Source organism: Bos indicus x Bos taurus, chromosome 15 (assembly GCF_003369695.1).
Source record: "Bos indicus x Bos taurus breed Angus x Brahman F1 hybrid chromosome 15, Bos_hybrid_MaternalHap_v2.0, whole genome shotgun sequence".
In the NCBI taxonomy this organism is placed as follows: domain Eukaryota; kingdom Metazoa; phylum Chordata; class Mammalia; order Artiodactyla; family Bovidae; genus Bos; species Bos indicus x Bos taurus.
The window spans coordinates 3,643,259-3,657,071 of record NC_040090.1 but is presented as its reverse complement, the minus strand read 5'-3'; the positions used below and the strand labels follow the sequence as shown (position 1 = coordinate 3,657,071).

Sequence of the window (13,813 nt, the reverse complement as noted above, 5' to 3'; positions counted from 1 at the left end):
GTTCCCAAATTGATGTTATATATGAAGTACGGTCAGTTTGCATATTGAGAACACAGCTACTGGTCCTTGGCAATTTCCCCAAACTATCAATGGAAATGTCTAAGTTAGGTGTCAAGGTTCAGCCTTTAAAATCTAATTCAATCATGGAAAATATTCTCTGATCCCTCTCACTATGAAATTAAATATGTGTGTGCTAGTCATTCAGTCATGTCCAATGCTTAGCAACTCCATGGACTCTAGCCCACCAGGCTCCTCTGTTCATGGAATTCTCCAGGCAAGAATCCTGGAGTGGGTAGCCATTCCCTTCTCCAGGAAATTGAACCAGGGTTTCCTACATTGGCAGGTGGATTCTTTACCATCTCAGTCACCAGGGAAGCTCTGAAATTAAATACAGTGTTAGTTAAAGTATCACACTCCTCTTAGCTTTCTCTGATCTTCTCTTTCCACCTTTTCAGCTAATACTGAATTTGTTGGCCATGGAACAAAACAATGGCACTACAGTGACTGAATTCATTCTCCTGGGATTCGCGGATCAACACAAGTCTTGGCACGTCCTCTTCACAGTATTTCTAGTGATCTATGTGGTCACCCTGGTGGGTAACATTGGCATGATCCTCCTCATCAAGACTGACTCTTCCCTCCACACCCCCATGCCGGGAGCCGGCATATTGCATATTGAGTGCATATTGCATATTGAGTGCAGCACTTTTCAGGATCTGGAATAGCTCAACTGGAAATTCTATCACTGCCGGTAGCCAGCGTGAGGAACTCCGCCCATGACAAAGGTCATGAGGAAGGAGGCTCGGCATACGCAAAGGCGGGATCGAGCTTCAGGAGTCCCCCTGGAAATTCTCGAGCAATCTACCCCCAAAACCAGAGTCTGCCTACTTTCTGCTTTGTGCTTTCACCTACACCTCTGACTTTACGGGGGGCTGTCCCCCACTACCTCTCTGAAAAAAGAGTTAGCTTACAGCTCCAGTTAATAATTCCTGGGTGTGACAGTGTTTAACCTACAAACTCCTTTGGAAATCCTCTAGCCTGCCTGAATAGGTTTTTCCGGCCACATGTGATTGTTCAGAGCCTCCCAACTGTGAGAGGCAGGAGATGTTCTAAACTGTCTAAACACAGATTCTTTTGAGTAGTTAAAAGATTGATTAGAAATTGTATTGGTGAAGGGATTTTCACTTGTTGGGCCAATGTTTGCTGCTAAGTTTCCATATCCCTTACCTGCTGTGTCCCTGGCAGTGTATTGGTTAATATAATTGGTGTGAATAGTAGCTTTAATGTTTGTAACCTGGGACCCTTGAGTTAATTCTTTTTGTAGCCCACCACACCTTTGCGCTGTACGAATGCAACTTTATCTAATGCTTTTGGAGGGTGGCTCCTGACCAATCACCTTTAGAGAAAAATAAGTTTTCTGAAGAAAAGGTCTTAAAATGTTAACAGGCCTCCGGGCCAGAAGATGATGCAAATCACCTAAGCTTTTGCATATGATAAGTTTGCAGGAAGAAAGCCTGGTTTGCTGCAAGACTCTACCCCTTCCCCCATTATCCTCTGTGCATAACTTAAGGTATAAAAACTACTTTGAAAAATAAAGTGCGGGCCTTGTTCACCGAAACTTGGTCTCACCATGTCGTTCTTTCTCTTACCTTCTGGCTGAATTATTCAGCCTCTTTTCTCCACTGAATTTCCTCACTGAGCTATCCTTATTTCAGCCTCTTTTCTTCACTGAATTTTCCTACTGAGCTATCCTCATTCTATTACTCTTTATATCCTTAATTAACATTTAATTAAGCAATTGTTTCCTGATCTTCGCCTACGCCGTCTCTCCTTCGAATACCCTGGTTCAGCCGGGGCTGGTCCCCGGCAGGTGGCGCCCGAAACAGGGACTTTCGAAGGTAAGCTCCCCAAAGCAATCAGAGCCATCAGCCCTATTGCTCCCCGTTCTCGGAACAACTGGGTGACCAACCCTCTTGTTCCCCCACGGAGCAGTTTGGGTGACCAGCCCTACTGCTCCTCCCTTGGAACAGTTTGGGCCATCAGCCTACTGTTCCTCCCCCGGAACAATCTGGGTCACCAGCCCTATTGTTCTTCCAGTGTTCGGGACGGCTAGGACCCCACTCAAGGGTGCCGCGGACCCCCCTGTAGGATAGACAGGGCGAGAGGAGTGGGAAGTGTTGAAAGTGTCAAAGAGTTAGACTTAGAGAAAGAAAACGGTTTTCTGAAGTTAAAAGGCCAAAGAAGAGCCTGATCTTTTAAAAGCTAAAAGCTTTATCTTCTATTATACTTAATTTTCTGACATGGGTAACACTGAAACTAAGAATGGCAACTCTTTATACAAGTAATCTTGAAACTGTTAAAGAGGCTACTGTTAATTTAGATACTTGGGTGAAGGTAAAAAACAACTAAAAGCTTATCCTATAAATATGATTAAAAATGTTCTGGACCCTCGTCATGAGGCTGTGGGATAGTCTATGGGAGAGGCTATAGCGGTGGATGGTAGTGGGTCTCCACCTTCTGCGCAGATCATATTTTCTGCCATTGACGAAGAAAAGGAGGGAGACTGTGCTCTACCTCCGGAGGAAGGAGAGGGCTTACAGGACGCTGCGGCCGGGCGCCCTGGAGAGCTCCCTCCCCCTCTACACAAACCTTTAAAAATTATCCAACAATTTCTGATTTAAGGCGACTACTCCACCTCCGCTTGCACCTCCCAGGGCCTAAAAATTCCCCAGTTTACATCCAAAGTCTCCCAGAGCATTGCATAAGGCTGAAAAAGATAAAAAAGATTTCTTTCAAACAAAGGAGCTTTTTTAAAAAAAATACACAATATACAGAGCCTGCTCCTTGCAGAAAACCCCCTCAGGGGGGCCTCACCCAAGCAAAAAAAAAAGAAAAACAAACAAACAAACAAAAAAAAGTGAAAAAGAAAAAAGGAAAGAAAATAGAGAAAGATCTAAAGATAGAGAAAGAGCTAAAGAGTGAAAAGGAGAAGAACGGAGAAGGAAGGAATCAGGGAACGCAGCAAGATAGAGAAAGGAAGTTGAAAAAGGAGATACAGAGAAAAAGATAAAAAAAAAAAAAATTAGGGAAGAGAAGAGGGTAAAGGGAAAGAAACGAAGGAAAGAGAAGGGTAGCGAAAAAGGAAGGGGGAGAGAAAAGTGAGAAAAGCAGGAAGAGAGGAAGAGAGAGAGAGACTGTAAGAGACGCTGTGACCAGGTGCCCTGGCGAGCTCCCCCTCCCCCCCCACCCCCCCTGCGCAAATCTTAAAAAAAAAAAAAAAAAGTATCCACCACTTTCTGATTTAAGGCGATCGCCGCCGCCTCCGTTTGCGCCTTTCAGGGCCCAAGAGTTCCCCACTTTGCCCCCAAAGCCTCTCAAAGTGTTGCCTAAGCCTGAGGAAGATAAGTTTTTTGAACAGTGGAGATTTTAAAACAGACTGCGTGCACAATATGCAGAGCGTGCTCCTTGGAGAAAACCCTACCTCAGGGGGGTCTCACCCAGGCTAAGAAAAAAGCGGACAGTAAAGGGATTTAGCAAAAATATTAACCCCTGATACGATTCCAATGGGAGTGGCTGGCCCCCTGCCTGAGGGCATTGTAGGACTTGTGCTAGGGTGTAGCTCGCTTTCTTTTCAAGGAATTTGGGTGGTGTATGGTGTAGTAGATTCTGATTATATTGGAGAAATTAAAGTTTTGATCTCGCTGCCTACCAAAACTGTGCAAATTAATAAAGGTCAAAGAATAACACAGTTTTTGCTTTTACCTTAGTATCAGACAAGAAAAACTTGACTTCTCAAGCTAAGAGCCACAGAGTATTTAGATCTAGTGATCTAGCCTTTTGGGTGCAGGAAAGTACAGCTCCAAGGCCTTTAAAAAATCTTTTAATTCAAGAAAATAAAATGTCAGGGCTATTAGACACAGGAACAGACGTCTCTTAACATTGCTGGGAAAGACTGACCCAGCTCCTGGCCAACACATACTACTGAAAATGAGTTGAGATTAGAAAAACTGGTATGCGGGGTGGGAATGCTGTAGAGAAAAAGGTGAGGGAGAGTTTAAAACCTTGAAGAGTAGTGAGTTTCCTGTTGTTGGAAGTATTCAAGCAAAGATTAGATGGTTGCTTGTCATCTAAAAAGCTATAGATCAGATTTAGGTTACAAAACGATAACTGGAAAAGCTTATAAACATGTTGTGCAACACCTCTTTACTTACTTCTCATATTTAGGTCGGCCAAAAGTTTTAAAAAACTGATAATGCCCCTTTGAAGCTGCGGAGAGATTGTTTACTAACTTTAAATGATTTCCAAAAATTATTAGGGGACATTAATTGGATACGCCCTCATTTAAAACTGACTACTGCAGATTTAAAGCCTTTATTTGATTGCTTAAAAATTGATCCTAATTCCAGTTCTAAGAGAAAGTTGACTAATGAGACAGAGTTAGCTCTTGTTGAAGTGTATGAGACTTTAAATGACCAGTTAATTAGGATTAATATTACCAAAAGATGAGATTAAATTATTCTTCCAACAAAACATACACCTACAGGGTGCTTGTGACAAAAAGGCCCATTGGTTCCATCTACCAGTGATCCCAAGAAAAATAGTTTTATCTTATCCCAGCTTGGTGGCACAATTAATTATAAAAGGAGGAAAAAAGAAGTGTGGAACTTTTTAGAAAAGGAGTAGCAAATATAATAATTTCACTCAATAAGGATCAACTGCAAGTCTTTTATAAAATAGTGATAATTGGCAAGTTGCCCTGATAGATTTCAGGGGTCAAATTTTGTTTCATTTGCCCTCAAGCCCCCACAGTAGTTAAAAGTTCAAAAATGTTAGATTGGCAGTTTGAAGATACCTGTGGAACTTTCCAACCGTATGTAGTTCCTACGCTCCCCTTTACCCTAAGGGGGAGGGACGTGCTGTCTCAAATAGGAGATACTCAGAGAAGGGTTTTCTCAATTTCTTAGTTATCAACAGGTGGTACAATTAACAATACTTTATATATTGTTATAAATACATAATATAAATATATTTGCCTAATTACAGTTTGCCTAATTAGATATGGGTATAAATAAAATATAATAAAGGTATACCTAATTCTATTTATAGATCTATACTTACTTAATTTGTATATAAATCAATATATGTATTATATATATACTGTATAATTAAATGTATATTGCAGTAATATAATGTGTGTGGCTGATATTAATTGGTATGGATTGATGTGCTGTGATGATATATGTTCTGTATGCTGTATAATTATATATGTGTGACATGTATTATTACAGTACATTGGTTTGTGTTGGTTGGTATTGGCTGTGTGTGTGTTGTATTGCTGTAATATGTATGAATTGATATATTAATTATAAGATTAATTCAAGTATATTGATTTATATATATTGTATGTCAATAAGTTTATACTTGTTGCCATATATAAATACATTTTGCATTTAGGTATATCTGTATACCAAAATGAGATAAGGAGGTTATACATTTATTTAAATTTATAGAGACCTAAACTAAACATTAGACCTAAATTAACATATCTCTAAATTTATGTTGTTAAAATGTAAATTTTAAAAAATTTTAAAAATTAAATTGACAACTGCTTGATAATTCCTTTGCAATAAAACCCCCATAGGTGTAATTGGGGTGGCCAGACAAAAAATTGGTTTTATAGCAAAACAGCCCCCTAGAGTGGGTCCATCTTCCCGCTCAAACTAAAAAGGTAGTGGCTTCTTATCCGGGATTGATAGCTACTTTGATATTAAAGGAAAAAAGCGGAACATTAAATTATTTGGTAAAGAGCCATCAGAAATTGTAATTCCATATAATAAGGAACAACTTGTTGCTCTTATAATGTTTGATAAAAATTGGCAGATTGCTATAGGAAACCATTTTGGTCAAAATTTTGCATCATTTACCCTCACATGTTTTGCTGAATTTTATATCCAGACATCCAGTTATTTTTTCTGTCAGATGTAAACAATCTCCTATTCCAAATGCTCAAATAGTTTTTACTGATGGGTCAGCAAACGGTAAAGCCTCCATAGTTACTAAAAATCACCAAAAGGTTTTAAAAACACAGGAAACTTCAGCTCAAAGAGCTGAAATAACAGCAGTCATAGAGGCTTTTGCTATGTTTGCAGATGAGGAATTTAACCTTTATTCTGATTCTCAGTATATTGTCAGGTTGTTTCCACACATTGAAACTGCGGTTTTGCCTGAAAATAAAACTACCATATTTCATTTGTTAACTAAATTACAGCAACAAATTCGGAAAAGAAATAAAATATTTTTCATTGGACACATTCGGGCTCATTCCAGATTGCCCGGCCCTTAAAATGCCTTTAATGATTTGGCTGACTTGTTAACCTGAAATACAGTGGCTACTGTGATTGAGGAGGCCAGAGCCTCTCACTTACTTCATCATCAATACGCTACTGCTTTAAGGTATCAATTCCAAATTCCCAGAGAGACTGCTCGAGAAATTGTGCGTTCTTGCTTATATTGCCCCACTGTTTATAATAGTCTACCTATGGGAGTTAATCCTCGCGGTCTCAAACCTAACATACTCTGGCAAATGGATGTAACTCATGTCTCTTCATTTGGAAAACTCCTTTGTTCTTTAACTGTAGACACCTTTTCTCATGTTATTATTGCAACTGCTCGTACAGGGGAAGCAATTAAAGATGTAATACAACATCTCTTTACTTGTTTTTCATATTTGGGCCTACCAAAAGCTTTGAAAACTGACAATGCTCCTGCTTATACTTCTAAGTCTTTTCAGGAATTTTGTATAAAGTTTCAAATTAAACATAATACAGGCATCCCTTATAATCCCCAGGGACAGGCCATTGTGGAAAGAGCACATCAAACATTAAAAATCCAAATTCAAAAACTAAAAGAAGGGGAGTTTAAGTATAGCTGTCCCCATCAAATCTTGCAACATGCTCTTTTCGTAATAAATATTTGCTCTTTTCATAATAAATATTCTAAATACTGATCTGGCTGGAACTACTGCAATGCTTCGTCATTGGTGCCTGGAGCAATTAAATGCAAAACCGTTAGTCAAATGGAAGGACCTTCTCTCAGGACAATGGAAGGGTCCTGACCCTTATTAACTAGCGGTCGAGGATGTGCTTGTATTTTTCCACAGGACACAGATTCTCCAATTTAGATCCAAGACAGGTTGATTCGCCATGTTGCAGACCCCCAGACATCCAGTTCCCCCATTGCTTCGATCACAAAAGAGGAGCCCACCGGAAGGGAAGGCAAGATAAACATCGAGATCCCGGCAAGACTGACGGGGCTGCTGCAGTGCGAACTCCAACCAGAAAATAATTCTACTTATTCTGCTTTGGCTTGTCTACCCTCTCCTTATGTTTTTCTCTTTACCAATGATTCTGGAAAACTTAATGTACATGTGACTTTCACTGGTGGACCCAATGTAGTGACTTGTGAACAATGCATGCTCTCATCTTGTTTAAACCCTCAGTATAATGTTTGCTCCTTTGTAGTGTTACAACGTCCACCTTATCTTATGATGTAACCACTTATTGATATAACTATAGTCTTGCTATGTTACAACAACTACAAGATTTAATGTGATCACGACGATTTGTGGGCTTTACTTATTTTAGGAATATCAGCTTTAATAGCAGCAATTACTTCTGTTACTGTGGCAGCAATATCATTGACTCAACAAGTGCATACTGCCCAATATGTTGATGCTATGTCTAAAAATGTCTCTTTAAGTCTAGCAACACTGGAAGTTATAGATAGAAAATTGGAGATGAGAGTAGACGCCTTAGAAGAGGCAATAATGCATATTGGGACTGAGTTACAGGCTTTAAAAGTGAAAATGGCTCTGTCTTGCCACGCTGATTAACGGTGGATATGCGTGACATCTTTAAAGGTAAACGAGACAAATTATGAATGGGAAAAAATCAAAAATCGTATCTCAGGTGTTTGGAACAGCTCTGACATTGGCCTGGACTTAGGGAAATTTCATAATCAAATACAGACCCTGGAACACTCTCGACTGGATTTTACCACCGCTGGAGCAGCTAATGACTTATTTCACACCTTCTCTAACTTTACTTCTGGAAAAAACATTCTGTCTAATATCTTTAGTTCTAGTTGTGCTTCTCATAATCATTCTTCCTTGTATTGTCAGGATTCTTCGGCAGAACATTCAAAAGCTCGCGACTGAGCTGCATCTGGCTGTTTTAAGAAATAAAAAAGGGGGAGATGCCGGGAGCCGGCATATTGCATATTGAGTGCATATTGCATATTGAGTGCAGCACTTTTCAGGATCTGGAATAGCTCAACTGGAAATTCTATCACTGCCGGTAGCCAGCGTGAGGAACTCCGCCCATGACAAAGGTCATGAGGAAGGAGGCTCGGCATACGCAAAGGCGGGATCGAGCTTCAGGAGTCCCCCTGGAAATTCTCGAGCAATCTACCCCCAAAACCAGAGTCTGCCTACTTTCTGCTTTGTGCTTTCACCTACACCTCTGACTTTACGGGGGGCTGTCCCCCACTACCTCTCTGAAAAAAGAGTTAGCTTACAGCTCCAGTTAATAATTCCTGGGTGTGACAGTGTTTAACCTACAAACTCCTTTGGAAATCCTCTAGCCTGCCTGAATAGGTTTTTCCGGCCACATGTGATTGTTCAGAGCCTCCCAACTGTGAGAGGCAGGAGATGTTCTAAACTGTCTAAACACAGATTCTTTTGAGTAGTTAAAAGATTGATTAGAAATTGTATTGGTGAAGGGATTTTCACTTGTTGGGCCAATGTTTGCTGCTAAGTTTCCATATCCCTTACCTGCTGTGTCCCTGGCAGTGTATTGGTTAATATAATTGGTGTGAATAGTAGCTTTAATGTTTGTAACCTGGGACCCTTGAGTTAATTCTTTTTGTAGCCCACCACACCTTTGCGCTGTACGAATGCAACTTTATCTAATGCTTTTGGAGGGTGGCTCCTGACCAATCACCTTTAGAGAAAAATAAGTTTTCTGAAGAAAAGGTCTTAAAATGTTAACAGGCCTCCGGGCCAGAAGATGATGCAAATCACCTAAGCTTTTGCATATGATAAGTTTGCAGGAAGAAAGCCTGGTTTGCTGCAAGACTCTACCCCTTCCCCCATTATCCTCTGTGCATAACTTAAGGTATAAAAACTACTTTGAAAAATAAAGTGCGGGCCTTGTTCACCGAAACTTGGTCTCACCATGTCGTTCTTTCTCTTACCTTCTGGCTGAATTATTCAGCCTCTTTTCTCCACTGAATTTCCTCACTGAGCTATCCTTATTTCAGCCTCTTTTCTTCACTGAATTTTCCTACTGAGCTATCCTCATTCTATTACTCTTTATATCCTTAATTAACATTTAATTAAGCAATTGTTTCCTGATCTTCGCCTACGCCGTCTCTCCTTCGAATACCCTGGTTCAGCCGGGGCTGGTCCCCGGCACCCCCATGTACTTTTTCCTCCAAAACTTGGCTTTTGTTGATCTCTGCTACACCTCTGCTATCACTCCAAAAATGCTGCAAAGCTTTGTAGAAACAAAACAATCCATCTCATTCATAGGATGTATGGTGCAATTGCTAGTCTATGGGGCTTTTGCAACAAGTGATTGCTACATCCTGGCGGCTATGGCAGTGGACCGTTATGTGGCCATCTGTAACCCACTTCGCTATGGAACTGTCATGTCCCAGAGAGTCTGCAGTCAACTCTTAACTGGTTCATACTTCATGGGTTTCCTAAATGCTTCTGTAAACACAAGTTTTGCTTTCTCATTGAACTTTTGCAAATCCAATAAAATTAGTCACTTTTTCTGTGATGCACCCCCAATTCTGGCCCTCTCATGCTCTAGTATTTATTTGAACATCATGCTCCTAACAGTCTTTGTGGGATTTAACTTGACATTCACCGTGTCAGTTGTCATCTTTTCCTACATATTTATCCTGATCGCCATCCTAAAGATCTCTTCTGCTGCAGGGAGGAAGAAAGCCTTCTCCACGTGTGTCTCCCACCTGACAGCTGTCAGCATTTTCTATGGGACGCTCTCTTACATGTATCTGCACCATCGCACCATAGAATCTCAAGAGCAAGAAAAAATGGCTTCTGTGTTTTATGGCATTATAATCCCCATGTTAAATCCCCTCATTTATAGTCTGCGAAACCAAGATGTGAGAGAAGCCCTGAAAGGAGTTGGAAAGAAGTGTTTCTAGACTGAACATCAATTTCTAACTCAACATTGTTCAACAAGCAACCGACAGTTCTCTCTTATTTCTCAGCAGCAGAAGATGTAGAAGATATTTGTGAGATACAAACAAAAAATTATATAAAGTATATTTCCTTAATTGTATCAGTAGCTTTTGAAAGATGATCAATTTTCCGATCTTAAACGATGAAATAACCTTCTAATTCATATTTCTTAGAGACTTTCCCTGGTGGATCAATGGTAAATAATCTGCCTGAGACATGGGTTCTAACCGTAGTTGGGAAAATCCCTTGGAGAAGGAAATGACAACCCAGTCCAGTATTCTTGCCTAGGAAATCCCATGGACAGAGGAGCCTGGTGGGCTACAGTCTATAGGGTTGCGACTTAGCAACTAAAGCAAACTTAGAGAGAAGGCGTCTAAAGAGATCTTTGATATTGCTTGTGTACATTCTGAGGAGCCCCTTTTTAAAATACCTTGCTGTTAATATAGAAAAGAGCAGTAAAGAAAAGTGTTAGTCAACGTTGTAAAGTACCTCCAACAGCAGTAGTATAAAGACACCGGTGCAAAAATTGTTTCTGGTTTCTCTTAAGAGGTACTGTTACTCTTGCTATCGTCTGTAACTAAGCTGGTTTAGTATTGTAATGAATAATTTAAAGATGTTTTCCATCTCTTTGGAGAAAATGTGCTGAAAAGAAAGAGGGGGAGAAAAGAACAATTGAATGAATCCTCATACATATTCTGACATTATGGACCAGTATCCCTCCTTTCTACACATGGTCTCTAACCAACTAGGAAAGTAACATAGGAATCCAGCAAATATGCATCATATCCATTTATTCTTACTAAATTTTTGTTTTAAATGTAATTGAATCCCCAGCTGTACTCTCTTGCAAGGGTGCAAATGCAGTGCAGAATTTGGTGCCACAGATCAAACTCATTTATCCAGAAATGAAGCCTTATTTCCCACTATCTCTAAGAATGGAGAGAGGTGAAAGAAACCAGGTTTAACACAAGAAGTCATACCTGGGCTTGAACACACATGTTCTATCCTCAAGCAGAAGCCCATCCTGTGGACAAGCATGTTAACAAAAAGCCTGAGATCCCATGTTGCATTTCGTCTCTCAATCTCATTAATCAGTTAAACCATAGGAAGTTGTGAATTAGAGGATGGACAGACAGGATGGGAGTTCACTGCCTTTCTCAACGTTTCCAGATATTCCAAATTGTGGACTGAGGCAGGAAACACTTACTGGGAGCAAACCACAACCTAAACAATACCAAGAAAATTCAGAGAGCACCAGCCCATGCAGCAGACTGCATTATAGGAGACAAATCCCAAAAGCAGGAAACTCTGATTTTTTCTTAGGATTCCTGGTGACCTGCCCATAATACCCTGTGCATAGAGAAACCATAAATTCAATCTGGAATTGAAAATCAAATCATGTCCTTATTTGATTAACAAATCAAATCCTGAGAAGGAGGGAGAGGTCTTCACCTTTACTACCCTAAACTGGAGACAGACAACTTTCAGGCTTTATTATCCTGATACGTCTCCCTATAAAAACATTCTTAAATGCAATGACTGAAAATGCCTTGCATAGAGGAATTGGACTATGCAGAAAAGTTCATGGAAAAATCTCTGTTTTAAATAATATTACTTTACATTTGTAAAGTAGAAAAGAGGAAATACATGGACAAAAAACACATAATCATAGAAAATGTATTTCTTCCAGTCCATGATATACAAAGTTAAGAAAAAATTTTAAATAAAGTTACAGAAGAGCTACTTGACATAATGAGAAAAAATTCATATTCAGAAACTCTATATTATTAAAGCCCAGCAAAAGAACACAAAAAGTTTAGGAGTCAAAATTTTGCTTCTGCAGCGCATACTACACAGAAGTGAAGTGAAGTCACTCAGTTGTGTCCGACTCTTCGTGACCCCATGGACACCAGGCTCCTCCGTCCATGGGATTTTGTAGGCAAGAGTACTGGAGTGGGGTACCATTTCCTTCTCCAGGGAATCTTCCCAAACAAAGGATGGAACCCAGGTCTCCCGCATTGTAGACAGATGCTTTACTGTCTGAGCCACGAGGGAAATCCTACACAGAAGCTGTGGGCAACTCAGTAAGAAGGGAGACTGTGGTTTAGTCACTAGGTCGTGTCCGACTCTTGTGACCCCAAAGACTGGAGCCCCCCAGTTTTCTCTGTCTGTGGGATTTCCCAGGCAAGAATACCAGAGTGGGTTGCATTTGCTTCTCCAGGAGATATTCCCATCCCAGGAATCAAACTCAGGTCTGCAGCATGGCAGGCGGATTCTTTACCAACTGAGCTATGAGGGAAGCTTTTTACAGAAGGGAGGGGAGGGGCTTTTCCTAGAGTATGGGCTTTGCTGAATGCATCCACGTATGGATGAGAGGGGAGCAGGTACTCTCTAGCTTTAGATACTCTCAAAAAGCAGAGATAGATCAGCAACTGGATATCTCAGTAAACATTGCTCAAGAAGGGGAAGGAATACAATAGGAAAATTGTGTCAGTGGTGAGAAAAGATTGCAGTCACTTAGAAGACTCAGTCACAGTTGCCTTGTGGTCTTCGGATGTCCAATTAGAAACACTTTTCCCTACTGTCTTTTTGAGACCATTAACACTGCATTAGACACATCACAGTCTGATTTCTTATGAGAACTGATTTTTGTCAGTGGAGTTAGCAGTAACTCAAAAGCAAGAAAAACATCTTTCTTTCTGTTTTTTTCTTTTTCTTCTTTCTTTTTTTAATTTTTATTTTTTTTAATTTATTTATTTTAATTGGAGGTTAATTACTTTACAATATTTTATTGGTTTTTCCATATATCAACATGAATCCGCCACGGGTATACATGTGTTCCCCATCCTAAACCCCCCTCCCACCTCCCTCCCCATACCATACCTCTGGGTCGTCCCAGTGCACCAGCCCCAAGCATCCTGTATCCTGCATCAAACCTGGACTGGTGATTCATTTCTTATATGATATTACACATGTTTCAATGCCATTCTCCCAAATCATTCCCCCCACCAACAGAGTCCAAAAGACTGTTCTATAATCTGTGTCTCTTTTGCTGTCTCGCATACAGAGTTATCGTTACCATCTCTCTAAATTCCATATATATGCGTTAGTATACTGTATTGGTGTTTTTCTTTCTGGCTTACTTCACTCTGTATAATAGGCTCCAGTTTCATCTGCCTCATTAGAACTAATTCAAATGTATTCTTCTTTCTTTCTTTTCTTCCTTCCTCCTATCTTTTTTCTTATTTATGTGCCCATAAAAATTACAGAAATACAATAAATTATAAAAATTGGAAAGACTGTATAAAATATCTTCTGATTCAAAGACCTAGATCTAGAATTTAACAATAAAACTTTAAAGTAAAAACACCTAACATTATACCACTAAACACAGAAAAATCTCATTTAAACAAATCTTAGGTTGAAGATATGAAAACGTTTCCAGATATCCATAAGATAATATTTCACAAACTGTTGCAAAAATATCTATAAACAACAAGGAGTTTTCAAATAAAATTGCATAGCTCTATAAATACTAGTGTT

At 39.8% G+C, this 13,813-nt stretch overlaps 1 protein-coding gene across 1 annotated transcript; it reads left to right on the top strand.

Annotated features, from left to right (window-relative positions):
- The first annotated feature begins 476 nt into the window (after positions 1-476).
- On the top strand, positions 477-10,233 carry LOC113904642 (putative olfactory receptor 5AK3). The gene is made up of 2 exons (XM_027561765.1): positions 477-642; positions 9,470-10,233. Exons 1-2 carry the CDS (start codon positions 477-479, stop codon positions 10,231-10,233), a joined length of 930 nt encoding a protein of 309 aa, XP_027417566.1.
- Positions 10,234-13,813: the final 3,580 nt, after the last annotated feature.

Excerpts from the sequence above, each read along its gene's own strand:
- LOC113904642 (XM_027561765.1), top strand. The coding sequence starts at position 477 with ATGGAACAAAACAATGGCACTACAGTGACTGAATTCATTCTCCTGGGA. Across the intron at positions 643-9,469 it reads CAAGACTGACTCTTCCCTCC|GCACCCCCATGTACTTTTTC; the intron begins ACACCCCCATGC and ends GGCTGGTCCCCG.